The 13971-nt window shown below is 51.9% G+C and overlaps 1 protein-coding gene across 1 annotated transcript in view; it reads left to right on the top strand.

The window, feature by feature from the left end:
- Nucleotides 1–13915, top strand: part of Chaf1a (chromatin assembly factor 1 subunit A) — a 24616-nt gene extending 10701 nt beyond the window's left edge. The window contains exons 4-14 of the mRNA XM_005357872.3: nucleotides 1870–1926; nucleotides 3102–3304; nucleotides 4466–4526; nucleotides 4757–4825; nucleotides 7924–8150; nucleotides 8411–8576; nucleotides 8680–8760; nucleotides 9166–9258; nucleotides 9783–10038; nucleotides 10586–11034; nucleotides 13376–13915. Coding sequence (XP_005357929.1) covers nucleotides 1870–1926; nucleotides 3102–3304; nucleotides 4466–4526; nucleotides 4757–4825; nucleotides 7924–8150; nucleotides 8411–8576; nucleotides 8680–8760; nucleotides 9166–9258; nucleotides 9783–10038; nucleotides 10586–11034; nucleotides 13376–13519 — 1806 coding nt within the window. The 3' untranslated portion in view covers nucleotides 13520–13915. The remainder of the gene's footprint in view (nucleotides 1–1869; nucleotides 1927–3101; nucleotides 3305–4465; nucleotides 4527–4756; nucleotides 4826–7923; nucleotides 8151–8410; nucleotides 8577–8679; nucleotides 8761–9165; nucleotides 9259–9782; nucleotides 10039–10585; nucleotides 11035–13375) is intronic.
- Nucleotides 13916–13971: the final 56 nt, after the last annotated feature.

The raw sequence follows: 13971 nt of genomic DNA, 5'->3' as shown, positions 1-13971 counted from the left end.
AGAGAGAGAGAGAGAGAGAGAGAGAGAGAGAGAGAGAGAGAGAGGAGAGAGTGTGCGTCAGGGTGGCATCAGGGAACAATGCCTTGAACGAACTCTGATGTTAGGCTTGCTCAGAAGCACTTTGACATTCTGAGCTGACTCCTTGGCCTTAATTTATTTTGTTTTAAGACTGGCTCTCACTGTATAACCCCAACCTTCCTTGAACTCACAGAGATCCTCCTGCTTCTGTGGCCCAGGTGCTGGGATTTCTACTCATCCTGACAAGGCACGATTAGACCATCTGGCATCTTCTGCGTCAGGGAAGGTTCTTAGCATAGTTTCTCCACTGGCAGAGGTCAGGTTTCTATGCTGTGAGACCAAGGTCTGGGCAGGGAAAATTCCAGAAGAAAACTTGGATCTGGAAACATCACATGTTGGCTGTGAACATGTCCAAGCAGCTTCCCTTGTCATTCTACCCAGAGCAGGAAGTGGTGCCCATCATGGTATGTGTCTGCAGGAGGGCACGCCAGGTGCTATGTAGAGCTGCTGAGCTGTGTGTTCAGGGAAGCAGGGTTGCTCTGCTGCGCTTGCACTGGTGCTGAGATACTGAGGCAGGAGGATGGAGGATCTTTTGAATCCAGGACTCGAGCCCAGTATGGAAGCATAGGTGATTTTACCTCACACAAGTGCTTCAGCGCTCACCCAGAGCAGAAAGCCCTGGTGGGTTCCATCCCCAGTACCACAGAAACCAGGCCCCTTGCTGGTAATGTTTCCCTGTAGCTACAAGGTCCCAATGAGCCTGACCTTGTAGGAAAGACTGGATTGCAGGCCAGCTCCAGTGAACACAATGGGGTAGGATTGGGAGGAGTTGGCTTCCTGCTTAGTGCTGCCCACTGCTTTCTTCTCTCTGTTCACTGACATCTTACCTGTGTCCGACTTATCTGAATAAGGCCTTTGTATGCTGGTCCTGTTGTAACCTTTACTACTGTTGCTGGAAAAGACTTTTGCATGGGGGGGGGGCGTTGATTTTTGGTTTTTTGGTTTGGTTTGGTTTTTCGAAACAGGGTTACTCTAGCTTTGGAGCCTGTTATGGAACTAGTTCTGTGGACCAGACTGGCCTTGAACTCACAGAGATCTTCCTGCCTCTTGAGTGCTGGGATTAAAGGCATGTACCACCACTGCCCTGTCTTCAACAGTATTTCTGTTTCTGCTGTGTCTCAATAATACAGAAGGGGGGCACTCCACCCCTGAGCCACGCCCCCAACTCCTCACTGGAGGATTCAGTGGGGGCTCCACCTCTGACCACACTCTCAGCTCTTCTGGGTGATTGTACCTATGAGCTATATCATCCTTGACAAACAGCCTTTGTGGGTTGGTTCCTGTGTGAGAGTGGAGGCCAGAAGACAACCGTCATCATTGATCATCAGGCACTATTCATCCTTTGTAGGGAGCAGGACACGGGGTCTCACTTTGTCTCCCTGGCTGGCTTGGGTCTTGCCATATACACCACGCTAGCTGGCTGCTTCTGCCTCTCCAGTGCTGAAACTAAAGGCATGGCCACCACACTGAATATCTTGTCCCCTTTTCATTCTATGTCCACCACTTGGGCCTGAGCTACTTAATTGAGGTAGGGATCTTCCTGTCTTTTGGTCCCTTGGTCCCTGGTGCAAGGGTTAAAAGTGTCTGTCATTGCACCTGGCTCTTTCTGTGTTTGTGCTTAATCAGGTCCTTGTGCTCCAAAAAAGTCAACTGCTAATCACTTGGCTCTCCTGGGGCTTATATATGACACTCACCATGTTCCCTGCAGGCTCCAAGTCCTGCTGCCCTTCCCAGGGGGTGGGATGGAGTCCCTCGGGAATACGGTCTAAGTTCTTCTGCCTTTCTTTTCAGGATAACAAGAAACTCGTCAGAGGCTCCATGGAGAAGGGCAGGAGCAAACTGCACAGAGTAAGGCCCTCCTGGCTCTCTGAGCTTTGTGCTTCTGTGTTCTGCTGCTTGTGCTGCCACTGCACTGACAGTGGTGATGGTCTGGGTGTCCTGAGTGTGCAGGCCTTGCTTGGGCCTCTGCTAGTGCAATGTGGGTAGTGGGCATTGAGTTCAAGTGCTGCCAGGGCTATATACTGAGTCAAAAAAAAAAATCAAAAAAACAGAATCAAGCAAAATGCCTTTGTCCTTATTCTCATTCTCCTTGGAAGGGTATAAGGTTCACACGGAAGTGGCCCCAGATAGTGCAGAGGTGACAGCTGCTTCTGGCTTTTCGATCTCTGGGTCATCATGTGGCCCATGGGGGAAGGAGACACTAATATGGAAAAGTTTAGGCCCTGCTATGCCAGCTGGTACTCCGTAGGCATTTGGTATTGGAGGGTTAGTATGGGAAAGGCAGGCTGTTTGCATGCTGAATGTGCTGGGCCTCTGAGGTACACTCCAGTCCCATCTGTCGTATCTCTCATAGGCTCGCTGTGTAACCCAGGCTAGCCCCGGTCTCCCAGTGACAGATGGCATGCCTGCAGCGCTAGGTACAATTCAGCCTTTGTGACAGCACACGTGAAGGTGCAACAGCCAGACTGGGTCTCCAGGGCTTCTTTCTCCTTAGTAATGGCCAGGAATAGACCAGTCCCCACAGTGTGGGCAGGCCTGCACTCCTACCTAGTGCAGACTGCCTCTTTTGGCCAGAAAGTAGAACTTGAGGGCTATGGCTCAGCACACGATTGCAAAACGTGCTGGAGTCCCTGGTATCAAGAACCCACGTAACACAGACCTGCTGCAGCAGCTACCCCATCCACAGGCTTCAGTACAGGAAGGCTTAAAGTCCCTTTCCCCAAGTTGGACACTGAGGGCTCAGGCTCCAGTGTGGAGAGACCTGATGGACTAGAGCTTAATTCCAGAAGGATCTCTGCTGGACATTAGGGTCCAACCCAGGACTCTGTTTAATACTCGTCCACCGGGCTCCTGTTGAAATCCAGCCATGCTTGAGTGTATGTAGAGAATCTGAGTTAACTTGGGCTATGTGGAGCACTGTCATCTGGCAGCCACCAGATGTCTTTGGTGTTGAACTGAACCCTGGACTCCGGCAGTTCTTGCCACAGGTCACCTGTGGGACACCTTTGCCACTATCTTCACAGGACAGAGAACAACAGAGGGAGGAGAAGGAGAAGCTAAGAGAAGAGACACGGCGAGCCAAGGAAGAGGCGCGGAGGAGAAAGGAGGAGGAGAAGGAGCTGAAGGAGAAGGAGCGGAGGGAGAAGCGGGAGAAAGATGAGAAGGAGAAGGCAGAGAAGCAGCGGCTCAAGGAGGAACGACGCAAGGAGCGGCAGGAGGCTCTGGAGTGAGTGGTGGGGGCCCCCAGAGGCTCTGTCTGTCTCACTGGAGCCTGACTGGAGAGGGTGCAGTTGACCTGTGTTCTTTCTGTGTGGCTGCAGGCTTTGTCTGGCAATGGTTCCCAGATTTCTGGGGGTTTTGGTTTTAGATGCTCTGGTCCCATCAGGATTTCTTACTCAGTTTCCTAGCTGGGCTTTTGCTTCAGTTGATGACTACTGCATCCTATGAGGGTTTGACACGGAAAGCTCACAGCGCTCTTGTGCTGTGAGACATTTCTTTCGTGGTAGCACCGTTTTGTTCTGTGTTTTTGAGACAGGGTTTCTCTGTGTAGCCCTGGCTGTCTTGGAACTCACTCTGTAGACCAGGTCTGCCTCTGCCTCCCGAGTGCTGGGGTTAAAAGATGAGCACCTCCATGCCTGCCCACTAGAAATCATTCTTTGTGCCATGCACTAGATGGTTGAGACTAATAAATGGCAAGTGAGTCGTGTTGCCGAGGATGACCTTGGGGTTTTGATTCTCCTGCCTCCACCTAGTGCTGGGATGGTCAGCAGGCACCACCACATCTGGCTTTTGACTTGTTGAGGCTGGAACCCAGGGCCTCATCGTGGCAAGCTTTCACTCTACCTCCTGAGCCCCCAAACCGTCAAGAATTTTAAATTGACAGGCAGATGCAGTGCAGCCTTTAATCTGTACTCATGCTGGGGGATCAGCAGATCAGTTTGTCTTTATAGTGAGACCCTATCTCAAAATAATAATTTCTTAAAAAGATTTATTTCTTATGTACATAGTGTTCTTCCTGTATGTACTCCTGCACGCCAGAGAGGACAACAGATCTCATAGGTGGTTGTGAGTCACCATGTGATTGCTGGGAATTGAACTCAGGACCTCTGGAAGAGCAAGCAATGCTCTTAACCATCTGATAAGCCCCTCAAAATAATTTTATATGGAAATTTGGGATACCTGTAATGTTAGCACCTAGTCTGAGGCAGGGGGATTGCAGTTACCAAACTAGGGTTGCCTAGGAAGACTGTCTCAGAAGCAAAGGGAAGAATTTTGTGATGCTGTACATTTTGCTTTGTTGGTACCAGGGCCATAGCCTTGTCACAGCACAACAGGAAGGTGGGCGGCTGACTTCTGGCTTACACAGCTTGTGTGTCCTGTCTCCCAGGGCTAAACTGGAGGAGAAGAGGAAGAAAGAGGAGGAGAAGAGGTTACGAGAAGAAGAGAAGGTAGCCTGGCTGCCTCCCCTGCCCCTCTGGACACTGAGGCATCAGGGTGCTTTCTGTGTCTCAATGTTGGGGCAGCGGGCCCCAAGGGGACTTGCTTCCTTAACTGCTGTCAGCACCGGTTCCTCGCTGGGCGGATGTCTCATGGGTTGGGGTTTGAAGAACCTGAAGCATAGTACTCCCTTTCCAGAGTGCCCTGGAGTAACTGCTATCGCGTTCTCTCCATACCACAGCGCATCAAGGCAGAGAAGGCAGAGATCACTAGGTTCTTCCAGAAGCCAAAGACCCCGCAGGCCCCCAAGGTGAGCACCACCTCAGCTCTAAGGACAGCTGACTATGTGTGTGCGTGTGTGTGTGAGCCAGGTGCTGGTTTCTTCTGTTGTTCTCCACTTTATTTTCAAATTTATTTTATTTCTAAATATGTAAATTTGTCACCATTCTCTTTTTTTGAGACCATCTCTTGGAACCTGTCGCCTAATTACCTAGATTGGTTGGAACTAATCTGTGGCTGGCATCAAGGCCCTAAGTACAGAGAGGATCGGGGTGCTGGAGAATTGGGTGGCCTGATGCCGACCTTTCACCTAGCCAGCTCCCCTCACTGCCCACTCTCATGTCCCTCCTGACACACTGTGGCATCTACTGCTCAAGCACTGGTCTCACAGTGGCTTGGGTAGCTTGGGTGTTTGAGGCCCTGGCATGTTAAGATCTAGTTGAGTGTCATTTCCCAGGCCATGCTAGAGTTGGCTGTGTAGGCTGAGCTAGGCTTGAGCTCACCATCCTCAGTTAGCCTCTGGCTGCTGGAATCGTAGGACTGAGCACGTGCTGGAGGGGGAGGGCTGAGCGTGGTCTTACATTTGCATGCAATGTGTCATCTTGGTCATCTGGCCGGCATGAGATCACACAGTGCTGCAGGTTGCGTGGCAATTCCCTGAGGCTACTTGGAAATGGCCTTGCTTATTGGGAAAGCTCTGGTGACCCTGACCAGCACATGTGGGAACTGAGGCTGAAGGCGGCCCCTTCCCACCCTTCCAGGTATAGCAGCTGCTCTGTTACCTTAGCCTGTGAGTAACAGACATGTTATGACCTTGTCAGCTCATTGGAGCATCCTGTGTCCAGATGTGAATCTGCTTTTGTCCCTACATCAAGTCCACAGCTAGTTAACCTGTAAATCGGGAGGCTTGCCTCAGCTGCAGCTTGTTGGTCTGTGGCTAGAGCCAGTGATAAAACTCACTTTATGATAGAAAGTAAGACCCTCGCTGTGTTAGTGTCTTGCCATCTCCTCTATGCTTTGTCCCTTCCTGTTTTGCTGACTGTTGTTTTGATTTTTGCTTGGAAAGTCTTGTGTTCTGTGGTTTCGAGCTATGTGTTGTGGCATCCAAACTCAGGTCCTCTGTAAAGCAAACATACACATTTAACCCATGAGCCATCTCCTCTGACCTTGGTTTATGATTTCCGGGGTGCAGATGTGAGTGCGCACACATCACACACGTGGAGCTAAGAACACAATTTAAAGGGATTAGTTCTCCACTGTGTGTGTCCTGGGTATTAAACTTGGGTTTCTTTATTATTGTATCTGTGTGTGCACGGACAGAAGTCAGAGGACAATTTTCTGTAGTTTTCCTCCTCCCATCATGGAGAGGTTCTCAGTCTCAAAATCTGGTCACCAGGCAGGGGTGATGAGCTTTTAACCTGTTAAGCCAACCTGCCAGCCCTTCTTAGTATATTAGATCTGCATTCTGCCCAGTGGCCCAGCCCTCAGCTTGGTTGAGCACTTGGATCACTGGTTTCCTGTCTTCCTATTGCTGCATGAGGCTCCTGGCCCTAGGCTTTAGGAAGTCTCAGGGACCACTGGGACAACATGCTGGGGCCTGGCTGCCCTCTAAGGTCCCAAGGCCGAGCTTGGGTGGCATGTTTTTTAGGGATTCTAGGGCTCTCCACCAGCTAAGCAGACTGGCCCTGGTGTGGACTGACAGTGGCATTCAGAGAACTTGAATTCACAGCAATGGCGGGATGACCAGTCTAGCCATCAGGTCACATGGCTGGATGTGGACCCTGTTGGGGACTCTTGTGTTTTCATTTTTGTTTGTTTGTTGTTTTGGTGTTTTAGTTTTGTTTTCAAGACAGGGTTTCTCTGTGAGTGCTCCAGCTGTCCTGGAACTCAGTCTAGACCAGGCTGGCCTCGAACTCACAGAGATCCATCTGCCTCTGCCTCCCCAGTGCTGGGATGAAAGGTGTGTGCCACCACTGCCCAGCTGACTCCTGTGTTTTCAATGTCAGACTCTTGTATTTCTGGGGACAGAGGGTGAGACAGGGTTTCCCTGTCTTGGAACTCACTTGGTAGACAAGGCTGGCCTTAAACTCACAGAGATCTACCTACCTTTGCCTCCTGAGTGCTGGGATTAAAGGCGTACACACCACTGTGGGGCGTTGTGAGACTCTAGATGAACCTGTCCATCATCCACCAGCCCACAGTCCCTGTCCCCAGCGTTTTCAGAAGGAGGTGGCTCTGAGCTCTGCCATGTGCTGCCCTCCCCCCAAGCCCAAGCCACTGCTTGTCTATGGTCTCATTCATTCATCCTGGTCATCCAGGTTCACACATTAAAGTGGTTTTTTGGGACTGGAGAGAAGGCTCAGAAGTTTAGAGCACTAGTTATTCTTCCAGAGGTCCTGGTTCACAATCATCTATTACAGGATCTGATGCCCTCTTCTGGTATGCAGAGCACTCATAATAAAATATAAATAAATAAAGCAAACACTGGTTTTCCAGAACTCAGTGACTTTTGACAGAAGTTGGGGGCCAAAAGGCCCTCACCATGATTAAGATCTGAAAGCTAGGATTAGGGGAGGCAGCTTGCATGACATGTAGAAACTCACATAACAAAATGACTGGAGACTTTGTGTGGATTTTTGTTTTATGTGTGTGGATGTTTTGCTTGCATGTATGCCTATGCAACACATGCATGCAGTACCCACAGAGAACACAAGGACAGCATCCTCTGGAACTGGGATTTCAGACAGTTGTAAGCTACCATGTTGGTACTGAGATTTGAACCTGAGTCTCTGAAAGAGCCGCCAGTGGTCTTAACTGCTAAGCCCTCTCTCTAGCCCCTAAATAAATAAAAGAGATTATGGAAGCCAGGTGTGTCAGCCCAGGTTACAGCAAGGCTGTGTCTCCACAGGTGGGGTTGAAGTGCCCACAGGGTAGAGGTAACTCAAGTGGGCTTCTGAGATCCAGCCCCATCACTGAAGACCCAGAGTCTTCCAGCACCCAAGTAGCTCCCTTTGGCCACTCTAGCCCTGTGGCCACCAAGCAGCAGTGCCCATAGCTATGTACCTGAGCACCCGGACTTTCCATGGTGCACTCACCTGCCAGCATTGCATTGGATTGCTCCTGTTGCAGACTCTGGCCGGCTCCTGTGGTAAGTTTGCACCCTTTGAAATCAAAGAACACATGGTGCTGGCTCCGCGGTGCCGGGCTGCCTTGGACCAGGACCTGTGCGATCGGCTGGACCAACTCCTACAGCAGCAGACTGGGAACAGCTCCTTCCTCAGCGACCTGAAAGATCGGTTGCCCCTGAAGTCGGGACCCACCCAGGTCTGCAGCCGCAACACCAACATAATGGACAGGTGAGACCTGGCATGCCAGGTCACAGGACCTGGAAAGTGGTCCCGTGCTGCCCATTGCTGTCCCCTAGAGTTACCATCTCCCTGGGTGTCTTTCTTGGTTGCTAGAGTATGTTACAAGGGGCCTCTGGGGCACAGCATGGCACCTGCTATGCCCTGGGTGCAACAGGAAGGGCAGTCAGTCCTGGGCAGTTCCTGGACAGGCAGGTCCCATGGTGACCAGCCATGAGCACAGTACCAAGAACGGTCTGACCACCACCCAGGGACATGGTCATTGTGGAGAACAAGGTGGACGGTGTACCTGAAAGGAGGAAGTTTGGCCGCATGAAGCTCCTGCAGTTCTCAGAGAACCACCGGCCAGCATACTGGGGAACATGGAACAAGAAGACGACAGTCATCCGCCCCCGTGACCCCTGGGCCCAGGACAAGGTGAGCCCTGGGGTTGTCGTGCCCATCCCTGGAGTTGGGGTGGGGGTGTGGCTCTGTGCTTGCTACTTTTGTGCCATGATGCTCATGTGCATTCTCCCTCCAGAACCTTCTTGACTATGAGGTGGACAGTGATGATGAATGGGAAGAGGAGGAACCTGGGGAGTCTTTGTCCCACAGCGAGGGGGTGAGTAACTCCGGTGGGGATGTGCGGCCTCTGCACCAACTGCAGGAGCCACTGTGCAGTTGGCTGATGATGATGACAGACTGGGGGATCTGAAGTTTTGGTTTTGCGTAGACTAGTAAGTGCTTGTTCGCCTAGCTTCCCCAGTCACATGGACAAACTATTGGAGCCACACTGGGTGGGCCCTACCAATCCCTTCTTCCTGGTGCCCAGCCTTCTGTGACTTAATGGGGTTCTGACACCAACAGTTTTGCCCATATGTATTGTGGTGCCAGAGATACACTAGGGCCTGTGAAAGGCCAGGGCTGGCCCCTAGGCAGGCTCTGTAAACCCCTTAGTTCCTGCATGGGTACATGTATGTGAGACCAGGCTGTGTTTTGTGTGCGTGAGCTCTTCTTTTTCTTCAAGGACGAGGATGATGACATGGGGGAAGATGAAGATGAGGACGACGGCTTCTTTGTGCCCCATGGGTACCTGTCTGAGGATGAAGGCGTGACTGAGGTGAGGGCTCCTGCCCAGGCTGGTTGTGGGGTATTGGGGTGATCAGCTGCTGTGGCTTGGGCTGTAGTGAGCAGGCATAGAACTTTCTCTGCTGCAGAGAGATTGACATACAGCCCAGCCTATAATTCCCACCTTTACCTAGAGTTCTAACAAACTCCCCAAAGAAAGCACAGATTGCCCCACAGCTCCAGAAGGTCCCTATGCCCCTGCATGCTCTCCCATAAGAGGCCATGTTGAGTTTGAGTGGTGTCCTTAGGCCCTGAACTCCAGGTTGTAGTTTTAGTAAGCCTGAACAGGATGCCTGGGGTCAGACTGGCTGTGCCTTCTCGTGGTGATTTGGTCACCTGTTTACCACATCATAGAAGCTGTGAGGCTAGACAAGCTAAGCCACTGGAATATCCTGACTTATCATACAGCTCAGGATGTGAACTGACCCCTCTGGTGTTGCTCTCAAAAGCTCAGTGCCAGTGCTGGGTCACCAGAGAACATGAACATTAAACAAGGTCTGCTCCTTGTCCTGCTAGGAGTGTGCAGACCCCGAGAACCACAAAGTGCGCCAGAAGCTGAAGGCCAAGGAGTGGGATGAGCTCCTAGCCAAGGGCAAGCGTTTCCGCGTACTGCAGCCTGTACAGGTGGGATGCGTGTGGGCAGCTGAGGCAGCCAACTGCGCAGGCTCTGACTTGAAGCTGCTGCAGCAGTTCACCGCATGCCTGCTGGATGCAGCACCCCCTGAAGAGCCAGAGCCAAAGGCCTCCAGGCGGGAGAAGAGGGACCAGCATAGTAAGTGGGGTGCCAGTACATCGGGCCACGGTGCTTGTCAGAGTGTCCTTGTGGAGGTCACACGTCGGCAGACTGATAGGTTGTCTGCATGTACAGCAGGGCCTTCTCATCTATGTAGCAGCTCGTTGCCCTTTTTAAGTTTTGCTGCTGGGTACCAAACCCAGGATTCGCATGTGCCTACCAAGTGCTCACCATTGAGCCACACCCCAGTCCTGTAACCCAGACAGCTTATGAAGTTATCAAGTGGCTTACAGTGTTCTTGCTTCTGCCCCCTGAGAGTTTGGATTTGCAGCCCAGGCCTGCCTAGCTCCTTGGTGATTATAAAAGTAGAGCCCACAGCAGAATTGAGACCTGGACCAGAGTGCTGTGCCACTCCCTCTATGCTAAACCCCGGGATACTGATGACGCAGAGAGCAGTAGCTTCTCAGGAGGAATATGAGGGCACACAAGCTGCCTCTAGGGAGCAGGCGTGTGGCGTGGCTTTCTTTAAAGCATGCCTTGGATGGGGCTCTCAGTGCTTATTCTCTACCCCTGTCTCATCCCACAGTCCTGGCCCAGCTGCTTCCACTGCTGCATGGCAATGTGAATGGGAGCAAGGTCATCATCCGCGAATTCCAAGAGCGATGCCGCCGCGGCCTGCTGAGCCCTCCAAGCCCCACTCCACACCCACATGTACCCAACTCGGAGGATGCTGTGGTCGTGCCATCCAAGGCCAGGCTGAAGCGCCTCATCTCTGAGAACTCGGCCTATGAGAAGCGGCCTGACTTCCGTATGTGCTGGTATGTGCACCCACAGGTGCTCAGGAGCTTCGGCCAGGAGTGCCTGCCTGTGCCCTGCCAGTGGACCTACGTCACCGCCGTGCCCTCAACACCTAGGGAAGACACTGGCAACACTTCTGAGGGGCCTGACCAGGGCACACCCATGCCAATCAAGCGGAAGCCAGCAGCCACCATGTGCATTACGCAGTTCATGAAGAAAAGGCGGTATGATGGACAGGTGAGCTGCAGAGGGCATAGCAGACTGCGCACCTGCACACAGCTTGTGCCAGGTTAGAGGACTGCTTTGTGGCACTGGTTCCCTCCCTCCATCACATGGGATTTTGGGGTGGAACTCAAGTTGCCAGGTTTGTGCAGCAATCGCCTTTATCCACTAGGCCATCTCACTGCCTTGCTACAACAGTTACGGTCGCAGTAGCGAATGGGTGCATCTGTATGCACAGCTGTATCTCAACTCCTCATGCTGATGTCACCCAGAGGCCACTGTTGGCTAAGGAGCTGGCTCTTAGTGACCCAGCTTTTGTGACTGCCATCACAGTTACCTGGAGTTGCTTCCTTCCCCAAAAGCCTATGCCCCACCTGGCCCCTCCTACACTAGCAGCCATGTGTTTGTTCATGTCCCTGAATGTCATAATCAGGGTCACACCGCAAGTAATCTCTCAGCCTTCTACTGCTTAGTTCATCCTTGCTTGATAGCCCCTTCTAACTCCAAATGGTGCAGCCGAAGCACTGTCTACTGGGCTGTGTGGGCACAAGTGTGTGGCAGCATCAGAGCCCCGTGCAGCCCTGCCCTCTGAGGCAGTGTCAGCATTTTTTTTTCTTTGAGATGTCCTTTCTGTCACTGGAAGACCAGCTCGCTTACTACATACGTGTTGGCATTTCAGATTCTCTTCTGACACCACTGTGGATAGACACAGGGCTTGGTATCCATGGCCCTGCCCCAGACCACAGCAGGGAGCCCTGAGAACATTGTGTCTGGAGTCATTGATGGGATTATTCCCCTGTGGCCCCTAATGTCACTGTCATTGATGGCACAGGTCCCCTCAATCTGAGATGTGGTTTAGTGTCATGGGGATGTGCCTAGAGCATTGTGTTCCAGCGAGTCAAGCTACTCTGCTGCTTTTCCTGTCCCCCTCCTAATGATCTTTGCTTTACCTTACATGAGCAGGGAGCGAGGCTCAAAGGCACACTTTGTTGTCAGCCTTAGCCCTGAGGAACCCCATGTGCCCACAGTGGTAGGTTTTTGGATTTCATGGCTGGAGGTGCTGCCTCCAGAAGACACAGGCCTAGATGGTGCTCACACAGCACCCTAGACTACCTGGGTGTCTTCCTTAGCAGCCCTGCAGCCCAGTGTTCCATCAGACTCTTCTAGAACTGCTATGAGGAGCAGGGGCTAGGTCCAGCCTTCCCAGGTGTCTGTGCCCCACCGCCCTCAGGGAGGGCCAGCTGTGCTCTTGAATGTTCTGTATTCATCTAGAGTGCAGCGTAGTTTAAACTTGAGCTGGACCTGTGGTCACACCAGACCACACTGCATCACTAGCCCAGCATGCTTCAGTCTTTTGAGACTAGGTTTTCCCTCTTATAAGGGTTTTTCATGTTTTATGGGTGTGTGCACATGTAAGCATGGTACCCATGGAATCTCAGCAGCTGGAGTTAAAAAAGCATGTTGTGAGCAGCCATAATGGGTGCTGGGAACCAATTCTGGTCTCTTGATGGAGCAGCCAGAGCTCTTTTTTGTTTTGTTTTGTTTTTTTGGTTTTGTTTTGTTTTGTTTTTTTGTTTTTTGAGACAGGGTTTCTCTGTGGTTTTTGGAGCCTGTCCTGGAACTAGCTCTGTAGACCAGGCTGGTCTCGAGCTCACAGAGATCCGCCTGCCTCTGCCTCCAGAGTGCTGGGATTAAAGGCATACGCCACCACCACCCGGCTCGCAGCCAGAGCTCTTAACCATAAAACAGCCCATGCTGCCTTCAACTCTTGATCCTCCTGCCTCAGCTTCTGAAGCCACCATGCATGGATGTAGGCAAACATCTGCATAAGAGGCATTCAGACTTGTGGAGAAGCAGCTGCCTTCCCTGGGTCAAAGGCCAGTTAGCCATTTCCTCATCATGTGGGGTTACCTCAGGCTGCATCTATCTGGGATCCTCACGTCTTCAGGAGCCACCAACTCTAGACACCCGTAAAAAGAAATGCCAAGAAAGTAGGTGCTCGGTTGGTTCTTTGAAACCAAGGTTGAAAAGCCACTCGGTCCAGGTGTGGATGGCACACACCTTTAATTCCAGCACTCTGGAAGCAGAGGCAGAAGCAGCCCAGACTCGGTCTATACAGTGAGTTCCAGGATAACCAAAGATACACAGAAAAGCCCTGTCTTGAAAAGAAGCAAAAGAAGCCACTCAGGTTGTGGTGGGATGCTGCTGTTGGCAGCTTTTAGATGGGGCGTGTAGCTCATCTTAGCACAGGGATTGTAGCCATTGACCCGTGTGGACACTGTCACTGAGAATTGTCCAGGACTGTGTGTGTTGGGAGTACGTGGGTCAAGACGCTGACAGGCTGTATTCTGTGCAGGTTGCCTCTGGGGACATGGATGGCTTCCAGGCAGACACAGAAGAGGATGAGGAGGACGACACAGACTGTATGATCGTGGATGTGCCAGGTGTTGCGGGTGACGTGTCAGAGGCTCCTGTGCCTGCGCCCACGCTTTGCAAATGATGGGTGTCAAGTTCAAAGACCCAGGGACTCCTGGATAAAAGCAACCTGTGCTGCAGGGAGTGGAGTGTAAGCCATGACCTGGGCAGTGGCGGCCACACTTCCCTCGGCCTTGTAGAGCTGCTGAGGGAAGTGGGGATGGGCACCTGAGCAGCTGCCAACTCCCATGTAAAGAGCACTTTGTCCCACACCCCAGGGTGTGGAGTCTAGAGGAGGCCAGAGCAGTTATTCTAAACTGTAAAGCCCCCAGGGCTGTGTGCTGATCTACCCTTCTTAGTTAAGCATTATTGACAGGTGCCTGCTGTGGTCAAACACTTGCTAATGAATTGTGCCAGGGACACTGAAGCTGCTCTGCAGGCCCTGAGCAAACGTGGACATGTATAAACGCACTCTACCTGAGCCTGTCTGTCTTCTGTCACAACTACCATGTACACTGGTGTGTGTCCTACCTGTCA

This window comes from Microtus ochrogaster, chromosome 22, assembly GCF_000317375.1.
Source record: "Microtus ochrogaster isolate Prairie Vole_2 chromosome 22, MicOch1.0, whole genome shotgun sequence".
In the NCBI taxonomy this organism is placed as follows: Eukaryota; Metazoa; Chordata; class Mammalia; order Rodentia; family Cricetidae; genus Microtus; species Microtus ochrogaster.
This window is presented reverse-complemented; position numbering and strand designations above follow the sequence as displayed.